A 22750-nucleotide genomic window follows, 5' to 3' on the forward strand; every position below is an offset into this window, starting at 1 on the left:
AATGTATCTGCACTAAATGACAAAAAGTTTGTAGACACTTGCGTAGCCAACTTTTCTTTCATAATCAAAGGTAGGAAGAAATTTGCCCCATTTGCTGCTGTAACACCTTCGCTATGCTTCTGGCAAGGGTTTACACTAGATGTTGTAACATTGCTGTAAGGATCTGATTACATCCAGCCACAAGAAGTAAGGTCATGATTAGTTATAGGTCAGACGCAATACCCATTATTCATCTTGATGCGCTCCAGCATGCCAGAGAAGACAGTTGCACTGCTCCACATCCCAGTGCTAGTGGGCATCTATCCGACATTAGTAAGCGGGCATGGTGACCTCTGGCCCATTCTATTGGCAGCACTTTTTCTATGGAGATTATTCAAGACGTGTTTATGCAAGTGAACACCTGTATCAGCACCTTTAAGGTCCACCTTAAAGGAGCTGAATTTACTAAGCAGTATTTGAATTTATAGTGAATGCCAGCCACCCTCCGTACCAGCCCTTAAGACCCTTCCAGTCTGATATGCAGCAAGCATTCATTTGTGAGTGTTTAGCCTAATGGGGTTGGGGATGCGCACCACTCTTACGCCCTTTTTGGAAAGCAATTCATGCAGTGTTTGTAGAACAGGATTCTGGTTTAGAAGGGGAGCGAAAAAAACTGATGAGAATAGGTTGTGTGGAAGGTGATCAATTAAAAGATTAAGCGGTTTGCGGCGCGTGGCTCCATCAGCTCATTGGCAGGGCTCTGCCAAGTCCTTCAGCAGCGCCCACATCAAAGCCCAGCCTCAGAAAGGGGATGCTAATTCACAGCCTCCTTCAATGAACTGATTTCTATGGTAGCGCGGAGAGGGAAAAAAATAAATAAATAAAAAAGATGTAAAGAGAGGGCAGCATCCCTCATTAATTCAAAAAGGTCCGGCATTGATTAGGCTCGCTTCTGAGGCTTAACGCTGAAAAACACAGAGCATCAAAGCACACATGATGGGTTAAATAGAGGCTATAATCTAATTAAAATATTACATACGAGTAAATAGCTCTTTGATAACGATCTAAAGCTTCCATTAAAGAAATAGGTGCTCCAGATTGTTTTATGGGGGGGAAAATTATCACTTTAAAAAACACAGAAAGCAAGTTTGCCTGCTCTAATCAGGCAGGCTTCAAAGTGCCATCCTTATTTGACCCGTTTTTTTTTCCTCTCTCTTTCTCTTCCAGTTAAAGAAAAGGGCAGAGGAAAGTGGAAATAATCAGAGTAATGGGCAGGAACTGGCTGAAAAATAGCACAGTGCTTCCCATTATCAGTGCAGCCAGGTGTGTTTATGAGATCGCCGCTCGGGTTAAGAGATCTATTGAAATATGGATAATGACAGCATAGTTACGATGCCTAGGAAAAAGAGCAGATTGTTGGAATAGTCTTAAACTATATTTATATATATATATACACACACATGTATTTACATCATACAAACATTAAACCACAGAATCAGTACATCAAATTCACTTCTATGTATCGTAGCTGAAGAGAAAGGTAACTTTACTTTTAACATATGTTAATGTAACAAGATTTTATTCGAGGTCAAAATACCTACTGAAAAAATACACAATTACAAGGTTTCTGACAGCTACAATAGCTTTACAACACATTATGGACAAATAAAAATTAAATTCACAAAAATCTTCTAACAGTTGTTAAAAGTTAATGTAAAAACTAATGTAGAAAGTGGTAGAGTTAATAGCTCTGTGATTACTTTAAAGGGGTATTTCACATCCAATATAAAGAAAGATTTTTTTTTGCATCCAGAATTTGCTTATTCTCTACAGTTCAATGCAATGGCTACCTGTTCAAGTGGTGTGAACAGATGGTGCAGATGAACCACTGTGGAGGCTGGTGAAGCGTGCCACCGCCTGTTTCTCCTGCTCATGCCGTTTCCTCAGCATCTCCAGAGCTGCTAGCTGGGAGAGATCCACTCCTAACTGAATATACGCAGATTGCTCAAACATGTTCTCACTTTCACTCTTCTCTTTGGGCTTCACTCTCCATTGCTGAGGGACTTTGGGCTTTGCAATGGTTTTGGCATACTCCAAAGCCTGGACAAAGTTGGACAATTAATTCATTTAATTCAAGGAAACAGATTCTCGAACAGAGTTGATCCATTTTCAATCTGCATGCACACCAGAGACTTTCAGATTTTTTTAAATACCAGTTGTTATGCAAAAATAGTGCATTAAACCATTAAAGCAACCGAATTGAATCTTAGCATTCATTTTGGGCATAATCATCTTTATGAAGGCACAGAATTTTTAATATGGTGTCTTTCTTTTTTTGAAAGTTGTGGATGAACACATCAGACACAATATGACAATGACATGACATTGCAACATTTAATACCTTAATTTGATTTAGTTAATTTTACAACATAAATCGTTTTAAAGGCACATAGTAAACACCCTGACAAAATAACAGAGCAGGAAACACAGAGCAGGAAACAGAGCAGGAAACACATGTGGTTTTGTACACATTTACTCAGTACTTTAATGATGAGAGCTTGCACTAGTTTCTAAAATAAAACTTAATTTCTCTAATTTAAATAATTAATTAAACACTGTTGCTCTGAAAAGAATGTTGAGTCAGTCTGCGAGATTTAAACAAATGTTGAATTCAATATCAAATAATGTTAGCGTAAAATTTTCAGCATTCTAAACCTGGAGCACTTTAAAGCAATGCCTGGGATTGTTTTATCATATTACAGATAAAACGGTGTGCTGGAATGGGTATATGACCAACAGATCTGCTCCTGTGATTGCTCCAGTGACGTAAACACTGGTGGACACACTCTAACGTACAGCTAGCACAGTGTTTTCAGGCCTTTCTCACCTTCTTCCTGGGAATGGCGTCCTTATTGTCGCTGCCCACTGGGTTTCTGTCCGACAGAAAGGGAATCCTACTTATCTTCTTGTTCTGCTCGCGGATCACATTTGAATACAGCTTCTGTCGTCTAATTTTCTCGGCCTGACAGCGGTGAGAGAGAGAGGCGCAGATTACAAAAGGGAGGTTTAATTACCTAAGCCGTTTTCTCCCTTAAGGCCTCTCGGCCTCATTGTGCATCTCTCTCTGAGGCCTCTCCACGGCAGCAAACAAAACCAAATAAAACTCATCATCTCCCTGGAACCAGTGTCAAATACAAATCAGCCGCTGCCTCGCTGACAACCCGCCTGAAAATCAGACTCATTGAAGGTTTTACCATTGGTGACAAAAGAAAAACAGGCAAATACCCCTCTCTAAGGCCTGCACTCATTAGGTTTGTAAATTCCTTTCTGCTCCGTTTAGAAGGATGAAAGTCTTTCACATTCACGAGGAAAAGGACAGAGACCTCAAAACCACTTGGTTGTTGAAAATGGCTGTCAGGGATTAGTAACACCAACATAAAGAAAAGGGGAGCGCATGTTTCAATTAGACGACATTATGGTATTACAGCCCTTACCATGTTCTCATCCACAGTGTTGGACGGACCAAGACCTCCCAGCTTCACCTCCTGATTCAAGCTCCTGTAGTCCTTCAGTGTGTATGCCTGAAATATCACAGCAGTTAAAAATATCTATATTAATGTTTTAGAAAGCCCACAGAAGCTGAATATTCCATTTAAACACACCTTAAACCCAATACAGCTATCAGCAATGCATCGAACCAGTACAACAACCTGTCACGTCTCTATAATCTTCATACTAATATTCTCATTGCTCAATACACAACAAATCCCAAAAGCCTGTGTTAAGCATTTCCAAAAAAAGTTTAGAGAAAGAGAAAGGAAGGTATGTATGACATATTGAAGGGGTAAGCAGTTAATCCGTTATGGACATCTAAGGTGCACTCGAGCAGCAATCCACAAGCCCTTCCAAACAAAAGGGCCTAATCAGGCCAGATCGGGCCGGATCCTTCAGGCTCTAGGGCCAGCCTTGGATCAGCCATTGGTCATGGACACTGCGGGATGGCTGGTTCCTTCACTGATCTGTTCCCCTTGGGCTGCAACACTAGCTGTTTTACAAATTTATCCTCTAATCCTATGAGACATGACGGCGGACACGGTGAGGTGAAGAGAAAAAGCAATCTGCTTTATGGTATAAGGACAACTTAATCCCGACATGGTGTCAAGTGGATGTGTTCCATGACATAATGACCCCTCAGTGGTGCTGTGTGTATTTACCACTGGGCTGTTTGTTTATGAGCATGATGACAATATCATGAAGAGTTCTCTGTGTGTGAATGTCAACTCAGACTCCCTACTAGCTTCCATTTAAATGGTGGTACACCTCCACCCTGTGATGATTTCTGTGGGTATTAATGGAAGCTCTGCTGTAGTTACCTGGTGCTTACTGTTGGTGTAAATAATAGCACTTCTGTAGTTATCTCGTGTTTGCGTAGGGTGTAAATGGCTATTCCAGTAGTTACCTGATGCTTTCTCTGGGAATGAACAGAGCTCTAGTTATTTGGTGTTTTTTCTCTTCCTGGCAGTAAATGGAAGCTCTAGATGCCTGTGCTTTCTCTGGTGTGGCTGCTCTAGCTACCTTGTATTCTTGTTGATGACTAAGTCTGTTTCTCAGCAGGCCCCACCAGCAGACCTCATGCTGGCATGGGACAAAGTGGCCGTCGTTAAATGCAAATGAGCATCTCCAAAGCTGAGCCTGGCACACAGTGCTTAATCACCCGATCTTTTAATTCACTTCAGTATCATCGCGGTTACCGTCCCTTATTTCATCATGTCATAGCAATTAACAGCATCTTCAATTACTTATACAATTAACCTGCAGAACTACAAACTGCTATAATAATCATGAGAGAAGGATTTTACAATGTGCTATGGCTGCTGTGGGAACTTTCACCCTATATCCAATTTAGTAAATTAAGTCATTAAAAGAGATCTGTTACTAGTTTATCCATTTGTCCTTTTTTTAACACAGAGATTATTGTGTGCAATTTATGCCATATGATCCATTGTGAGCAGTAGAAAAATATCCCTCCAGTTAAACAATATTTTTAACTTAAATTTGCTACAGTTTGATAAGAATTGAGATTAAGATTCATGTTTATGCAGGAAATATAGAGACTACATCAAAAGAAACGATACCAGACACAGTCTAGCAAAAACATAATGATATTTTATCCTAAAGTGACAATAACAAACACACCTTATACATCCTGGCCTTGAGTTGTCTTTGTTTTTCCAGCTGTGCAAGATACCCATCTGAGTAACTCCTCTGTATAGCATTTGGAGCTAGTTCCGTTCCGTCACTGCACAGCTCCTCGTTGCAGCGGCTGGATCTGCCTATTGGGGGCAGCACTGCGTAACCACCACTGCATGTCTGGAGTGCATGACCAGAGTCTCCCTCATCAAACACCACAACCTCAGGAGTGTTCAAACTGGGGTCTTCCTTAAAAGGTGGCCAGTTTGAAGCAATCCTAAAAAAGACATACATCTTGCTTATTGGAAGCATTTGTTTTTATATTACTGGTGAAATCTCACTCACTAAATAGGCCTAAAGATCTGTTTTGAGATTCTGACAGCATATTATATATTTACATTTAAATTTTTAAAATGTATTTATTTTTTGGATCCACATCGCCAAGTCCCAACACTGGACATTGTATCCACAGTGATAATGCCAAAGTGTGACACCGCACTGCAAGGTTTCTCTGAATCTCAACCCAGCTGAGAATGTGGAGTGGCAACTGTAACCATGTTTTCCACAACAATTAAAAAAATAAAATTACAAAATTATTCTACCTTGTAGAAAAACAGTATTGCTTAGTATTGTGTCTAACAACTGTAGTGATTATAAACCACAAAGATACATTTATTTACAGTTTACAGATTTATCCTATGAGACATGACAGATGACAGGCATAGATTCTAACAGATCAATCAATAAAGCAGTCATTCCACAATTTTAACATACTTTTCAGTTTTGTTTTTTTCATGACTTCATTTTTTAGGTCTCTAAAACACTACAAATAACAAATGCTTTTCCACATTACTACTATGTAATTGCTCTACGAGGTCAGTTGTTTCTGGCTTCATCACCTTCAATAACTGACTTGCCTAATACAACCCACCCCTTCACAGGTGACACTGTAGATAAAGACAATCAATGTTTTTCACTTGTCACCTGTCAGTGGCACTAATATTATGGCTGATCAGTGTATATAGAACACAGAATGCAAAAGTGTAGAAGTGGGATTCAAAGGGTTGGGCTAAGTGGTTTAACTCACCGGGCAGTGCTGCTCTCATGTGCTCTTAGGATGGGTTCACCATTCATCCTTATGCCAGTGTCCTGGGGATGGATTCTGCCCTCATGGAAGTTTCCAGAGGTCAGGACAGACACTGGCACCTGAGGGGAAGAGCTCATCTGGTGGATGGCATAACCCGGGTGTATGAAAGGTGGGCTAAACACATCAGGCCTGATTCTCCATTGTGGTGGGACGAGCGTGTAAACATGCTCTTGTGGCTCAGGACCAAGGAAAGGCACTGTAAGTTTAGCTGGGGTGTTCAGGTTGATGTTGAGGTTGACTGTCGAAGCAGAAGGGAGGCACTCCTGGCCAGGAGAATGGGAGATTCTGCCAGAGTCAGATGGAGTATGTACCTTGTTCTTGGAGAAAGCTTGCGGATGGTGACCCACCTCTGAAACACGTCTCTCCACAGGAAGATTCAGGTGGATCTTGTGTCTGGGTTTACGTAGCTGATGCCTGGCTCCATCTGAGCGCTTACTCTCTTTATGAACCTTGTAATTGGGTACAGATTAGGAAAATGCACTTCACATTCAAACTCTAAGCAAAGCATTCCACTTGTTATTAGTTTGCTTGTGTTACGATTACACCAAGCTCGATACTGTGCACTTGAAGTAACCGTTAACTAGCCTTCCTCTAATTGGACAACGATTTTCAAAAGACCTTTGCTTGATGACGCAAAACACTCAATGTTAGCATGAATAAAACAATTTTACCAAATATGATGAGGATCCTAAATGTACTTTCATCCAAAAAGAAAATAAAGAATACAGGTCTAAATTAATCAAATTAGAAATTCATGCCATGAGGAGACCTTTGAGAAAGATATGAACTCTAATTTAACATTTTCAGGACAGAAGCTGGAAGATTCCGTCCTATTGTGCCGAAATATTTACTTATACAACCACAGGTTTGTGGCCATTGTCATGGAGCAAGGAGGAACGGGATGTATAGATAATGCTTTTTGCTGCAGGCCTGGCATGCACGGTGTTCTGTCGCACATTATTCGCTGAGGTCTGGGGCTGTGTCGCAGCATGTAATGCCTCTGATTTAGCCAACACCAGCTTTCACCATTCTAATGGGAAAATATTTACTCTCCTCTGCCTGCCAGCATTAGGGTGACCGCTCAAGTGCTCAAAATAATGATGCTTCTCCGTTCCCCCTCTCTCTGCAGCACGGGCTCCTTTTCAAGACGTTTCAGAGGCTCCATTGTGCCTGAACAACTCTATCAGAAATTGCGTCCATCACAGTGGAAATGAAATCCCGGGTGACAGTGCGCCCACTGTGCAGACATTTTCATCTTGAGAGGAAGCCCTTGCTGACAGTTATGCATTAGGGCAATGGATTGTGCCAAGCAGACCCCACCTACATCTACAGAGAGAGAGAGAGAGAAAGAAAGAGAGAGAAGGAGAGAGAAAGAAAGAGAGACAGAGACGGATGAAATCAATAAAGTGAACAGGAGTGAAGGGTCCTACCTTTAGTTTTTGAGTTTTTTGTATCCACATCAGCTCTGAGTCTAGGGCATTTTCTGGGCTTCCCTGACTGTCAATGCTGGTAGTGTCCTCAGAAGGCTGTGGGAGCTTGAGAGACACAGAAGGAGAGAGAGAGAGAGAGAGAGAGAGAGAGAGAGAGAGAGATAGATAGAGATGGTAAAAAACAAAGAAAGGAAAGAAAGGTATAGGGAAGCAAGATAAAAGTATAAAGATTATAAAGAATGTTGCATGGTAGAAAACAATCGTCATCTGTAATCAAACCTGCTAAACATTAGCTGTATTAGCTTATTCAATAACCATGTGCCTTTGAGACAACTGTTAAATACCAGTACACACTATAAACATACTTAAAAATATAAATGCAGGAAACATAAGACAAATTTCTTGTTGTCCAGGACTGGAAAATGGAGGGCAACAGGACTCATAATCCAGCAGTCCAGCATCCAGTTTTTACCAATAAAACCCTTACTGCTCAAATAAACAGCTTTATGGTAAGGTTTCTAAGATGGCTAACTTGACTTTCACACAGTATTGGATTTCCAGTTCTATTAAGTTCATTTTACAAATTCTGAACTACTGAATATTTAAGCACTGAATCCTCCCATACAGGTGTCTCCGACACACGTTTTGGACGTCTATTGATTTCCTTTACAACAGTCCCTTCAGAGCAGTTTGAGGATAAGTGTCTGTATACACTCGCATTACATCAATTCACTCTCTCCATTTTTCTTAATGCACTCATTCAGGGAGAGCATATCTGCCGCTAATACTGTAATGAAAATCATTTAGTAAACTTGAAGTCACTTTGGCTGCTGAGGACAATCCGGCCTGATCGATGCTATTGACGGCTTGAGGAGTCCCTGAACGAATGCGGCTAATTCTGAAAGCGCGAACAGAGGAAGGTCGAAAAGAAGCATGCTGCAGTGAGTGGATTGAGCTGTAACATATCCATCAATAAACAGGCAGCCATGCTGGCCTATCTATTCGCTGAAAGGCCAGGAATGCAGGGAGGTGATCTCTGCACCGCCTCTGCTGCCCGTCGGATACACAGGATAAGGAGTGCTGTTTATTTATCACGGAAATGGGCCAGCATGACAAATAAATAGAAGAGAGGCAACAGAGTCAACCTGATACATTTAAAACAGCAGCATGTGTGAGAAGAAAAACAAGGAGCACCATTCACAACCGATTCAACTAAAAATGGAATGTGTATTTGCCAAAAACACTGGAAAAAGACACATATCCCTGAATCTCATTACTGATGTTTCTTGTAATATAGTGTAAAGCTAAATCAGGTGGACAATAATAAAAGCCCATATTAGCAGTTCGTTTAACCAACACATATTAGTGTGTATTAGTGTGTTGAAGAAGCGTGGGCTTAATGGTTTGTAGAGGGGGTAAAATATACAGAGGGTGACTAAAGTCTAGACAGATAAAACTGAAATTTTCATGAAAAATAACAATGAAATTTTAGAATTTAGAAAATTTGTAATTTTTTTAAATGCCTTTAATTTTGTTTCTATTGAAGCTCGTGTTCAGGTGACTGTCAGACACCTTAGATCTTTACATAAGAGGCTTTTGCAAAAACTTGTGGGGTCAACGCAGCTCGAGTTCATGCTGTTAGTACAGCAAACAGGGCACATAGTACTGAAAGAAAATTGGAAATTCTTAAATGTATGTTCATTTAATCCTTTGTATCAAATACTGTGTAATAAATTAGAAATAAACACAAAATATAAGCATTTTGACTAGTGGTCTTGGATTCCACAGTATGGTAAATGTCTCCCAACTTAACCTTGAGGACGAGAATAAAGTGTTTTTACTCAAAGAAACTCATTTCCTGACAATTCACAGAAACCGATGATATTATTGGTAGATAAAGCACTGGTAAACTAACACTATTGGAGTCTGTTGGAGCTTGATTTCTAACCACATTAAATTAGATGACCTAATATTATCAGTTATCAGACTTTGTTTTAGCTTGTTAACTTGTCATGTTGCGCAGGCCCTAATGCTGTGATCTTCATAATGAACCCAAGACAAAAGAGTCAATGACACTATTATGATATTACACTGGCACAGAGCAGAGTTGACTGCTTGTTCCTCCGCATTTGGCAAGTCTAGTGTGTTTTTTGCTGTGCTACCTGTGCAGTAACAGGTGTGTATGTGTGCGCGCGCGTGTGTGGCGGACATCACAGACGTGCCCTTTGTGGCCTCTCTGTGGCAGCAGGCCACAGCCTCTGCCCAAGCCACTGCCACTGCCTTTTGTCCACCATTTTAATAATCTCAATCAAATTGAGAAAATGATCAAACAAAATTGCATTTTGAGCTTCATAAGCTGTGTAATATCTATTCTGTTAAATTGGGGCCCGTAATTGCCTCTTGGGGCGAGATGAGGCACAACAAAGTCAGGCGATCTGAGCTTGCCATTTTCCTCAAGACTGAGAAACACAGCTTTTGCAATGAGGACTTCAAAGGCTTGCAGTTCTTGAATTGCATTTGGTTGCTATTGTGGCCGCCCAGGCAATCTTGATTAGGTGTTTACACTGAGGCAGGGTGTACAGTGGCAGAGAGCTGCGGAGCCTCAGTCTAGAGCTATTAAGAGATTGTACATTATGTTCCTGGCTTTGAAGTGAGGGTCTGGGAGATGACGAGGGACTCCGGCTGAGTGCAATGGCAGAAGATTGCTCTGCTACTTCTGTCTTTATCAAAGGAGCCTCTGCAGGGGCTCAGCATCACTCCCCCACTCGCGGCCACAAAGTTGGCGCATTATGAGATTGTGTACATTTAATAACATAGCTAATTATCGGGAGTAAGGAGTCTGTCAAAGAGCAAATAGTGGCTTTTAAAAGGGAGCAACACCACGCTCACACAAGGCCAGGTAATGATGCTGAAACTGATGTGATTTGATAGCATGCCTTTTTTTTTTCCTTTGAAAAAAATACAAATAAATAAAAAGGCACTGTGAAGGGCAAATGTCAGACTATAAGATCAGATAGATGGGACCATGCCATATAAAGCCTTGTGATCTTTGCTTTTACATCCCATAAAACCAAATAAAAACAAACGAACGCAAAACAATCTGAGCTTCATTTCGAGAAAGGAAGGAAAAACATACAATGCTAAAACCAAAACTAATCACACGAGTCAATCTTTGTTATTCGGGTTCGGATGATAAAATAAGACAAGATAAAGGGGTTTTAGACCTTAACAACCTCCATCTACACTATGAGTCTTACCTGACAGACTCCAGTGGTCTGTGGAGGTACAATCAGCGCGGCATTTAGGGAGGGAAGCCCTCGCTCTGTTTACCGTGTCACAATGCTAACAGCTCTTCACTATGCTAATGCAGCTGACATGAGACATTAAGGTGGGTATGGGCTCAGATGGGCCGGCAAAGGCCTGAAATGTAGCAAATCCTCATATGCTGCACTGCGCAGACAGGCCGAGCCTGCCAATTACACGGCAGGGCCAGGTGCACTGATAGCTAAGAGCCTATTGGTAACCATGCCTCTCTGATGTTCTTAATAGCTACTGTTGTGCAGATCAACTCATAATAGGCACTACATAGCCAGACATGCTTCCTTTTCCTTTTTCTGCTCCCAGTGTCTGCCAAATTAATTTCCGAGCCCCAGTTAGATTAGGCCGCTTGTTCTCTTTCAGTACGGGCCCACTATAATAGCAAGGTCACTTACACATTCAGATTTTTTTTTCTTTTAAAAAGAGCAGTGATACAGGTCAGGTCATATCAAATATGGTATACTTGTTGAACAGAAACAGTGCGGACATCTGCTTACAATGGACTAAAGAAAGCAAGCTGTTCTGAACCAAAAAATGAAAAGCTGCAGAACATCTGTAATGTCAGTTACAATTATACTTCAGGTCAACCATTTTTTGCCTTTCGTTTGTATGTAAATAATTTAATTACAATTGTTTACATTATAAAACCCAATAAGCTTATGTCTTATTCTGTATTTACATACATTTATTATTATTTACTATAAAATTATCTATATCCATAGGCCTATCAACTAGCTTAAATAACTTACTTTGAGAATATTAAAATAAAAAAGTACCATAATAGCTAGCTGCAGATCATTTGATTCATTACTGAATTTGTTAAAATAGCTTGCAATTTTTAAGCATATAATTAAACTGAAGACTATCTAATTATGAGGCCAGTTTTTCAACTAATTCTATTTACAGTCTTGGAGACAAAAATTAAATCAACAATGAGAAGACAGAAAGACAGCATAGACAGAGGAGGTTGGATGGAGAGATGGAGATTGTGTGTTGTGTTATTGCGGCCCCTGGTGGCTCACTAAGAGAATACAGTATAACATCTGTTGATTACTTTTATTTAACAACTGGATGTCACACCCTTAAAATAGCTGTTCTTTAAGGGTTCTTCACTAAAGGGGGTTCACTATAACCACTTCACTAAAGTTCTATAACAAACTCAACAACTTAAAGAGTCATCTGAATGTCTAAATGGCTATTTGCGGTGGAAAACCTCCAGTACACGGCTCTTTAAACAAAGCAATGTCTCTGTATGTCCTGGAATTGGGTTCTACTATTACTGAACTATCAAAGAACACTGTTCTAGTACAATTTAATATTTTTTGCTTTATGTAAGAACAGCAAAAAAAAGAAAAACACATACCTCATTTGACTCATCTTGTGTCCTTCCCTTTTGCCCATAGGCCTTCAGATAGGACCCTTGTTTATGAGTGTTCATACCCAAGGTTGCTTTATTGCGCTCCACTATGTCTTCTCTCGGTCTGGGCTGTTTAACTTTTCGTGAATGTCTCCTCTGTGGGAGTGCCAAGTTGAGCGTGTCTTTACTTTCTTCCTGAGCAGAAGCACGGCTTTGATCCTCTCTGTCATATTGCTTGTTACTGTCTCTCTGCTGCCTGGGTCGTGAAGAAGTAGAGGGCAAGATTTCAGCTGCGCTTTGGTGGTCTGCAAATCTGTCCCTTGTTTTCAAGGCCCTGTCTGATTTCAAACGTGGTGTGCTCTCAGATGATGCATATGAACTTCGCTGAACCGACAGCGTTGTGTCTTCATGACTGAATTGGCTCTGTTGTGGGTGAAGGTGAAAGGAAGATGAAGGAGGCCTTGGATGAACAATATCAATCGCTGCTGAAGCAGGGTTTCTCACTACTGTATATTCATGCCTTCCTATGGAGGCTGCCTCTTCTGTGTGCCCGGTGATGTCTCCAGGCACACCACAAGAGTCCAGGGAGAGGCTAGTTTGAACATGGTGGAGAAACTCTGCATCAGCCAGATTCCTCCTCCAGTTGGGATCGTAGCGCAAATCAGCATATTCGTCTCCAAGAAGGTTCTGTCTGAAAAGAGAAGCAAGTTACATACACATAATTACTGGTTAGTACTTTTACTTTTCTTGTAAATTTGTTTAATAGCACTTTGTAGATGTAAATGTACTGACTGTACTGACTACTGGACACTCTGTCCACCACAGAACCACTATTGCACAGATATTGTTTGGGTTGTGGACCATTGGAGTGACATGTCATTTTATAGCATTTGGTTGATTCTGACCACAGAACCACTGTTAAGCTGAGGCATTTAAACAACCAGTAATGTAACAACACTGGATTCACTCATACCAGTGCAACATCCACTAAAATGCTCTAACATGTGGTCCCTTTCCATTGATGGGTGTGGTAGAGGTTTGTGCAGCAAGTGTTTCTGATAAAATGGCCGTTAACAAGAACATTACCAAGACATCATGTAATAAAGTTGGACTTTACATGTTTCATACTGAAAAGAAATGTCAGATTAGGCCATGGTTATTATCTACTAACTTAATTTCACATACATGCGTTTAGTAAACGAAGCCTACAGCCATTAAAGCAATCTACAATAAGCATTCAAGCTGGAGGGAAAAGATCTAGTACATCACCCAGCCCATACTTTTCATTTCTTTTGCCTGATGTAGTCTCGTCCTTGTGTTTCCCCCACCTTAGCCTCTAATGACTAAGGGTCTTGAAACCACAATTGGGGCATAGTTTTGAAAATGGCTAATTCAAGGGTATGAAATAGGTTGAAATTACTACCTAATGTGCTCCTTGCATCACTGGATGAAAAGATCTCATTAAAATAATTAGAAGAGTGCCTCTTTGTTGCACAGCTCTGAATACTACAAGATGCACTTCACATCTCATGATGCCAAATACGGCGCAGGCGAGGCGTATGGCTCTCCAGCCAACGAGGGCAAGAGGGCAGGGAACGACTTAGTAATGACTCGGTTCAAATGAGCTTGAGAATGCAGTGTGGGCTCACAGCTGTGGAAGCTCCTTAACATACGAAAACCCTCTCAAGGCTTTTTTTCTCGGGTTGCACCAAAATGAAACCCAGTCCCACCATGAGCACTGCGGTTTGCTTTGTATTTCAAACAGAGAGCAGGGCTCCTGTCTACCAAATAGGCTTGGATGATAATGTAATATGATCTCAATTCAGTTATAATTATATGCAAGAGTTACAGAGCCTTACCTTATTGCTGGCACTTTAATACTTTGTGAAATTTGTGAAATTACCATTTAATCATCAACTAATAATACTTAATCATTTTATTTGGTATCCATACTCTGGACAGACTGATTGGCATTTCCTTGGTCTGAAACAAAAATATTGTCAAACTGGCATGTTGGCTCTTTTCTATTGGATAGGCTTGTCCATTTTACTACATTTCTCATGTATAAAAACGTATTTTTTCATCTGAATGTGCCCCAGCAGTCTTTGCAAGACTGATAAAATGATACGCTATCAGTTATAATCTTTATAATCTTGTGCTCAAAGCATGCATATGCATAGTTTATTAGATGGAGATGTTCTGTACTGTACATTAAGATATTTGTATTTATGGAATGGTTAAATAGAGGAAAAATAATAATAATCAATTATTGGCCTAAGGCAACACACAATTTTACATGAACATTAATGCTAATTAATAAAAAGCTACATATCTGGGCAGTAAGTGTCAATTTGCTTAGTAAAAAATCTATTACAATACATACAAATAACATTCATATAAAAGTAGTGTTTTATGTCACTGTGTTCATTACAACATGTCAAAAGCTCCCCTTAATGGTAGGCTGATATTATTTATAGTTATCATCCAACACCTGGATATGTATATATCTTGAGAGAATTTTAATAACCGTTTGCTTCAGTTTAATTAACTAATGATTACAACAGTATAAGTTGTGACTATTAAACATGAACTACATGAGTGTTAAGTGGCTCTTCACAGATCTTCACAGTTTATCAATAGGGGCAAAAATAAATAAATTAATAAATACATCAAAACAAATCACGCCTCCTTCAATCTACTGTGGGAAGATAACGAGTGGGGTCACACACAGTCAGGGTGGACACAGTCTCGTCTACAGCCGTCCTGCCTAAAGCTCGAGGCTGGGGTGAAGGTGGAGGAGTTTAGACAGACGCTGCGATAGACACTTCAGATTCCAGCATCTGTGTTTCCACAGCGCAGAATGGCCTCCCATTTAAACCACAACAAAGCATCTGCTTTTTTAATAGGCTTCAGAATGAGGCTTTATTGTGATAACCTCCTGCAGCATAAAAATCTAATTTCCTTTAAATGGAGGGTAGTCATATGGAAAGTGCCAAAATTAGAGGTCTTTCAACTAAATTAAAATGCACGCACTCTAACATCATTTTCAAAGACTGCCATTATCTATTAGGCGAGTGAATACAAGCTGTTAATCATTTCAATTATGTTTCCTGGGCTGCTCTACAATAAAAAGGTCTTATCGTGTTGGGAGTGATCTATTCTATGTCAGGTATCGCCATTGTTTACCGGCTCTATTTCAGAGAGCCTAATTACTCACATCCATTACCGACGGCACAATATACTGTACTACTCTCAATGGGGCATTGAAGTCGATGTTGGATAATTACATGAATATTTAGGGGTTAGGCTATGCTTTATTCCTCTAAACTCTAAATTTTCTTCACAGTGTAAAACAAAACAAATGCTAAATTGTATCAGCAAACATTGCAATGCAAAGTTCTGGTGAATCCTCCATTTCCCCCAATACTTTACTAACTTTTTGCCCTGTGGATTTATGTAGGCCGACTAAAGCGACTGTAATTCATTTTACATGGTCTTCTCCCAATCCCTCTATTAAACAGGCTGTTTTTCTTTAATAACCTATACTATATAGACAAAAAGTATTAGGACACCTGCTTATTTATTGCTTCTTCCGAAATTAAGGGTATTAAAAAGAGTTTATCTTGCTTTTGTTGGAGTATCTGTCTGCACTATCCAGGGAGGACTAGATTTTGAAGCAATGCAGTGAGGATTTGATTGCATTCAGCAACAAAAGTGTTAATAAGGTCAGGATGTTGAAAGATCACCACCCCACCTCATCTCCCATCTCTTTTCAAAAGTTTTGGACGGAGCACCATCCATCATTTCAAAGTACACAGTTCCACTGCTCCACAGCTCAATGCTGGGGGCTTTATACCCCTCTAGCCCACGTCTGGCATTGTGCCTGGCATAATGAATGCATCCATATGTAATATGTTCTGGTTTTCATAGCATCAAAAACGCAGTCCTTTGGGGCTTGATTTCCATAATGATGTTTACATTAAATTCTGAAAAGATGAGAAAACCCAACTCTACAACAGCTGTATGTTACTGTATGACTACCTTGTCAAAGTCGTGTTTTTGCTCGGAGGTCCACATATCCTGGCAGCAGGGGGCTGTATTTCTGTCCTGCTGTATAAATCATCACAGTCCTCATTCACAGAAAACTCATGTCCGCTGTTGTTGTCTTCATCCATAACACGCTGTTTTAGCTCCCGTTGGTAAGCTTTTTCCTGCACCAAACTTTCAGTATCGGACTCTAAGGAGTCCCAAAGATTAGGAGACACATTTCCACTCCTTGAACCAGTATCATCGTTCACGAGAGGTTTTATTTTGGGCGTTTTACTCGTGTCTGCCCCGTCTTTGCCGCAGTCATCTCGTTGTTCAGTGATGCCGTTATCCATATCACGAGCCAATGTTATTTAGCTAGCTAGCTTTTAACGCAAATCTTTTGTATTTAGCTACATTCCTGACAATGTGTGAGATAACGTTCATTACAGACAAGATAGCTAGATAGCTAGCTAGCTAATTATCTAGCAAGGTTAGTCTAGTTAATTGTGTTCCTTAACAATCAATTAAGACTAATCAATCAACGTTAGCTATAGCTAGTTATCCTTGCTAGCACTCGGTTAGTTAGCTAGCTAGCTTGACTGTTGCCTTAGCTAACCTTAGTTTATTTCGGACAGGCAGTAATGACAGTAAAGAAACTACGCGAATGATAATCTCCTTTAGAAAGCATTAAACCGTACATCGTTTGACCAGCACACAGCGACTGAAAGACTGAACAGAAAACGTTAGTTAATGAAGCTCATTGTTGTCAAACGCAGGCAGACTTCTCACCCCTCGAGCCGTTGTTGGTGCTACAGGGCGCTTACACGTTGCCAGGGCAACACGGACGCGCGATGTTCGCACACGCGCAGTACGCGTAGGCAAGCAATGCGGTGCCAGTAAAAACCGAGGCTGCGCCCCTCTATAGGCCTGTGTCAGACGTATTTCTATACAGGGGACGTATAACTAGTGCACGCTATCTTCATACAGCACTAGTAAAAATCGGTCACACTATACAAATGCTACCAGATTCGACTCTTTTTTTTTTTTTTTATTATTATTGCAGATGCACTGTCAGTTTTCCCTGGACACCCTTCTAATAAAAGCGTTCAGCTATTTTAGGGGACATCCATTGTCACAGTAGGAGTATTTTCTGTTTGTGCGAAATAGGCAGCCTAGTTTGCAGCTGTAATGCTGTACAAGTATAACCATGAGTGTAAAGCTTACAAACGATATTGTTAGAATAATGTTTGCAATGTCATTATAATTGAGCCATGATGTGGGGCTCCATACAAGGAGAAAGTCCCCCACAATAATTTACTAGTTATAGTCAACTTGTCATATTGCCATGACATATCTTGAAGACTGCCACTACTACTGATATGCTCACGCTATATACTGATACACTCACTGGGACACATTCAGAGTTAAGAACAAAGTTCTTTTATAAGGGAATAAATAAACTAATAATGTTGCTGTGAATGCTAAAGACCTCTGCAAGATCAATAAAATGGTTTCATGTAAGCAGAGACAAGACAGACAAGGATGGGAATAAGTCACCACTTTATTAACATTTACCTCAAGGCAAGAAACAAGGCAGTTTCAAAAAGGCTTATGAAACAGTTGATAAATAAACTATGGAACATTCAAGTACAAAAAAATCTGTTCCCTGTTGTGGAAGTGATCCTTTAATCCCCTTTTTTTCTGCAGTCACTCTGCAGCAGAATCCCAGCCAAAACCCCAGCACCACAAACAAGAGTTTAACAGGAATCCTGCTACAGAGGGTAAGAACAGTAAACATTGCTGTGGAGGTAGAGCAGGTTTGGAATGGCTTAATCAACCTCCTCGATGGTTGGTCCAGAAGATCCACCACCAGGTGCAGCACCAGCTCCTGGGAAGCCACCGGGCATCCCATCAGGCATTCCACCAGGCATGCCTCCAGCACTCTGGTACAGTTTGGTGATGATTGGGTTGCAGACCTTCTCCAACTCTTTCTGCTGGTGCTCAAACTCATCTTTCTCAGCAGTCTGGGGAACAAAGGAGGTTACATTACACCAAATATACACATTTACTGCAACAGACTAGTCTACACAAACAAATTGGCATCCGAGTGTTACCTGATTCTTGTCAAGCCAGCTGATGACTTCATTGCATTTGTCCATGATCTTCTGCTTGTCCTCATCACTGATTTTGCCCTTCAGCTTCTCATCCTCCACAGTGGACTTCATGTTGAAGGCATAGGACTCCAGGCCATTCTTGGCAGAAACCTTGTCACGCTGCACATCATCTTCAGCCTTGTACTTCTCGGCCTCCTGCACCATGCGCTCAATATCCTCCTTGCTGAGACGGCCTGTGAATTGAGGAAAAAGCAGGTAAGTTTCTACACAATTTCAGCTTGATACAAGACAAATTAAGTAATATTGCAGCCTTTTGCCTACCCTTGTCGTTGGTGATTGTGATCTTGTTCTCCTTGCCAGTGCTCTTGTCAACAGCAGACACATTCATGATGCCATTGGCATCAATGTCAAAGGTGACCTCAATCTGGGGAACTCCACGAGGGGCAGGGGGGATTCCGGTCAGCTCGAACTTGCCCAGAAGGTTGTTGTCCTTGGTCATGGCACGCTCACCTTCATAGACCTGAAATAGAGCAAGTCATTAGATGCCTGTATGCAAAAAAAAGCTTCAGTTTAGAGTCAGGCTCAGTCGCTCAGACATCCAAGGAAGGTACTTGGGCCATCTTAGGTCTTTCAACCTCTGGTGGAAACTACGAATGGCAGGAATAAACTTCATCACAGCGAAAGTCAGACAGTATACAAAACTGAGGACATTCTCACCTGAATCAACACACCAGGCTGGTTGTCAGAGTAGGTGGTGAAGGTCTGGGTCTGCTTAGTTGGAATTGTTGTGTTGCGTTTGATTAGAACAGTCATGACTCCACCAGCTGTCTCAATACCAAGAGACAGAGGGGTGACATCCAGCAGCAGCAGATCCTGAACGTTTTCAGACTTGTCCCCAGACAGGATGGCAGCCTGGACAGCTGAAATTTAAACACACAATTTAGAACCCCACCTGTAGTTGGGCAAAAACTGTTTAATCATATCTGTCGCTCAGACATCCAAGGAAGGTACTTGGGCCATCTCTGGTCTTTCAACCTCTGGTGGAAACTACGAATGGCAGGAATAAACTTCATCACAGCGACACCACAATTTACAAAATAGGACTGTCTACTATAACATACCTGCTCCGTAAGCCACAGCCTCATCAGGGTTGATGCTCTTGTTCAGTTCTTTGCCATTGAAGAAGTCCTGCAGGAGCTTCTGGATCTTAGGGATACGAGTAGAACCACCAACCAAGACAATGTCATGGATCTGAGCCTTGTCCATCTTGGCATCACGGAGAGACTTCTCAACTGGGTCCAAGGTACCACGGAAGAGATCAGCGTTGAGCTCCTCAAAGCGAGCCCTGGTGATTGAGGTATAGAAGTCAACACCCTCATACAGGGAGTCGATCTCGATGCTGGCCTGTGTGCTGGAGGACAGGGTGCGCTTGGCCCGCTCGCAGGCAGTACGCAGACGACGAACAGCTCTCTTGTTGTCACTGATGTCCTTCTTGTGCTTGCGCTTGAACTCAGTAATGAAGTGGTTCACCATGCGGTTGTCAAAGTCTTCCCCACCCAAGTGAGTGTCACCAGCAGTGGATTTGACTTCAAAGATACCATCTTCAATGGTCAGGATGGACACATCGAAGGTGCCTCCACCAAGATCAAAGATGAGGACATTCCTCTCGGCACCAACCTATGACGAGAGAGAGAGAAAAAGTCATGAACCAGGCAAACCTATGCAAAATGTTAAACAGAACACAACACGTTTTCGCTCAGACATCCAAGGAAGGAGTTTGTGCCATCTTAGGTTTTTCAACCTCTGGTGGAAACTACGAATGGCAGGAATAAACTTCATCACAGCGAGAGATTTAGCTGTTGCTCTATAAAAACAAAAACAGCAATATCAGATCCGTACATAAATCCCATGACCAACCTTTTTGTCCAGACCATAGGCAATGGCAGCAGCTGTTGGCTCATTGATGATACGCAGAACATTCAGGCCAGAGATGGTCCCTGCATCCTTAGTAGCCTGACGCTGAGAATCATTGAAGTAGGCAGGCACCGTGATCACAGCATTTGTGACAGTCTACAAGAGAACAAGTAATTGTTGTAAGGAATCATAAGCAAGCAACAATTAAACTGCAGCAACTGATTTATCTAACAGCAGAAATACCAATATTATGTATATTAAAATATCCACCCTGCAAGTCAACTTCACTAAAAGGCTGCCCTACCTTTCCAAGATAGGCTTCAGCAATTTCCTTCATTTTAACTAAAACCATAGATGAAATTTCTTCAGGGTAGAAGGACTTGGTCTCTCCTTTGTAGTCAACCTGGACTTTGGGGCGGGTGTTGTCATTGATTACTGTGAAAGGCCAGTGCTTCATATCAGACTGTACAACTCCGTCATCAAACCTTCGGCCAATCAGTCTTTTGGCATCTGTAAACGCAACAAAATTGTATTTTGAGTAAAACGGTTTAGGTACACATCATTTAGGTTGCTCATTCTTTGTACGCTCAGACATCCAAGGAAGGTACTTGGGCCATCTCTGGTCTTTCAACCTCTGGTGGAAACTACGAATGGCAGGAATAAACTTCATCACAGCGAAACAAAGAACTTTATATTAAAATAAAAACTACACAAAACAAAGCCTTGACAAACTAACCAAAGATTGTGTTGGTTGGGTTCATGGCAACCTGGTTCTTGGCTGCATCACCAATCAGTCTTTCGGTGTCTGTAAAGGCCACATAGCTTGGTGTGGTTCTGTTTCCTTGGTCGTTGGCAATAATCTCAACTTTGCCATGCTGGAAGACTCCTACACAGGAGTAGGTGGTCCCCAGATCAATACCGACAGCTGGTCCTTTAGACATGATACCTGTTTAAAAAAAAAAAAAAGTTTGAAAAAGGTTAAAACAGCTCTGCAGTTATAACATACACATTTACCTAATCACTTCGAGTCACAAAACCATTATACCAACAGGCTAATGGCCGAACCACAACGTGCCGGAAGTGAGTCATGAGCACGTGGGTAAGGCTTCCAGAAGATTCCATGGCAGTTGCTTCAGAGCTGGCCACCATTACAGCTAGCTAGCTAGTTAGTTAGCCAACAGGCACACAGTAAGCCCTTAAGAAGCCGGTCAAAGGAAGCCAAGATTTTGCCCTTATTCAAAGCATATAGCTAGCAGTATATATAGAAAGCACCACATTAGAAATGAGTAGAAACAAGACACTTAAACCAGCGCCTTTTAAGATTTCAGATCCATTTGAATTGCTAAACATTAATTAATGCGAGTATGTAATTAGAAATACATTTTATATTTTCTACATGAGCTATGTATATCTCCAATACGAGCCACAAGAGTTGCTGCACCTAATTAACCAACAAGAAGCGCTAACCGTCCTTGTTCACCTTTGTTTCACAGCATTGAGACCTCGACACCAAGCTAGCCATTAGCTAGGTAGCTAACTAGCTAGCATTTTATAAAAAATTAGCCAACACTACAGTTATTTATCCTAACAATTAACCAACCTACTATTTAACTTTGTATTTTCCACAAAACGAATCGATCTAGGGCCCCGTAATTTCCCTTAAAATACCGAATACGAGCGGCCGTTAGCCAGCGCTAGCCGCCGAGAACACGAGGGGTTTATCACCACAGGTTCTTTAAAATAAAACGAAACTACCGGCAGGAGCGCAATGTGTTATAAATGTTTATAATAGATTAGAAAAATCGACCTTTTTAGCTACATACTCACCAAGATACTTGAACAGAAGCAGATGAAAACGGGAGTTGTCGTGAGGCGGTGCCTGCCGTACCTCGCTGCTGCGGAGAGAACTCTCTTACGCGTTAGACCGCGTATATATTGCCGGCATTCTAACCAACCACAGCGCAGCTTCATGACGTCACCGCCAATACGATTCAAACAGTTCGTTTATCCCCGCCCACTGACGGAAGAAGAAAAGTGCTGATTGGCTTACAGTTTCTGACCGCACCCTTTTGCACTCCGAAACGGCTGATCCTGTATCAGTTCCTCCAATTACGCACACTGTACTAAACGCACTGCAGGGCAAAGTGAAACTGGTCTGAGATCAGCAGTAGAAGCGGTGCGATAGAAACGTCTAGAAACTCCCCCATCGGTTTAACACGAGGTCGTTGGTATGTAATGGCGTACAAAGAGAGCAAGGTGATGGCTAAAGACT

At 41.3% G+C, this 22750-nt stretch overlaps 2 protein-coding genes and 3 non-coding genes across 6 annotated transcripts; all 5 read right to left on the reverse strand.

Moving 5' to 3' along the window:
- Positions 1 to 1537: 1537 nt before the first annotated feature.
- jhy (junctional cadherin complex regulator) lies at positions 1538 to 17252 on the reverse strand. Of its 2 annotated transcripts, none has more exons than XM_072658606.1 (8): positions 16463 to 17252; positions 12428 to 13112; positions 7747 to 7851; positions 6257 to 6765; positions 5176 to 5446; positions 3474 to 3560; positions 2867 to 3001; positions 1538 to 2079 (listed from the first exon to the last, which is right to left on the reverse strand). In XM_072658606.1, the coding sequence occupies exons 1-8, from the start codon at positions 16801 to 16803 to the stop codon at positions 1834 to 1836; spliced, it is 2379 nt and encodes a 792-aa protein (XP_072514707.1). In that variant the 5' UTR covers positions 16804 to 17252; the 3' UTR covers positions 1538 to 1833. The 2 variants fall into 2 exon arrangements, with proteins under 2 accessions (XP_072514707.1, XP_072514708.1); XM_072658607.1 differs by having other exon boundaries at positions 12428 to 13108; positions 16463 to 16581.
- A 741-nt stretch (positions 17253 to 17993) lies between these two features.
- On the reverse strand, positions 17994 to 22384 carry hspa8 (heat shock protein 8). The gene is made up of 9 exons (XM_072658054.1): positions 22306 to 22384; positions 21215 to 21424; positions 20783 to 20988; positions 20482 to 20634; positions 19686 to 20241; positions 19282 to 19484; positions 18886 to 19084; positions 18565 to 18797; positions 17994 to 18474 (listed from the first exon to the last, which is right to left on the reverse strand). The coding sequence occupies exons 2-9, from the start codon at positions 21417 to 21419 to the stop codon at positions 18280 to 18282; spliced, it is 1950 nt and encodes a 649-aa protein (XP_072514155.1). The 5' UTR covers positions 21420 to 21424; positions 22306 to 22384; the 3' UTR covers positions 17994 to 18279.
- Positions 19151 to 19245, reverse strand: LOC140537347 (small nucleolar RNA SNORD14). The gene has a single exon (XR_011977673.1). It is a non-coding gene; the product is annotated as a small nucleolar RNA SNORD14 (small nucleolar RNA).
- LOC140537339 (small nucleolar RNA SNORD14) lies at positions 19551 to 19645 on the reverse strand. The gene has a single exon (XR_011977667.1). It is a non-coding gene; the product is annotated as a small nucleolar RNA SNORD14 (small nucleolar RNA).
- Positions 20317 to 20411, reverse strand: LOC140537346 (small nucleolar RNA SNORD14). The gene has a single exon (XR_011977672.1). It is a non-coding gene; the product is annotated as a small nucleolar RNA SNORD14 (small nucleolar RNA).
- Positions 22385 to 22750: the final 366 nt, after the last annotated feature.

The sequence above is a fragment of the Salminus brasiliensis genome, chromosome 16, assembly GCF_030463535.1.
Source record: "Salminus brasiliensis chromosome 16, fSalBra1.hap2, whole genome shotgun sequence".
Classification (NCBI taxonomy): domain Eukaryota; kingdom Metazoa; phylum Chordata; class Actinopteri; order Characiformes; family Bryconidae; genus Salminus; species Salminus brasiliensis.

Excerpts from the sequence above, each read along its gene's own strand:
- jhy (XM_072658606.1), bottom strand. The coding sequence starts at position 16,803 with ATGGATAACGGCATCACTGAACAACGAGATGACTGCGGCAAAGACGGG. Across the intron at positions 7,852-12,427 it reads CACAAGATGAGTCAAATGAG|CTCCCACAGCCTTCTGAGGA; the intron begins GTATGTGTTTTT and ends GTGTCTCTCAAG. Across the intron at positions 3,002-3,473 it reads ACACTGTGGATGAGAACATG|GCCGAGAAAATTAGACGACA; the intron begins GTAAGGGCTGTA and ends CACCGCTGTCAG.
- hspa8 (XM_072658054.1), bottom strand. The coding sequence starts at position 21,419 with ATGTCTAAAGGACCAGCTGTCGGTATTGATCTGGGGACCACCTACTCC. Across the intron at positions 20,635-20,782 it reads CTGAAGCCTATCTTGGAAAG|ACTGTCACAAATGCTGTGAT; the intron begins GTAGGGCAGCCT and ends GTTCTCTTGTAG. Across the intron at positions 19,085-19,281 it reads AGCCTGGTGTGTTGATTCAG|GTCTATGAAGGTGAGCGTGC; the intron begins GTGAGAATGTCC and ends GCTCTATTTCAG.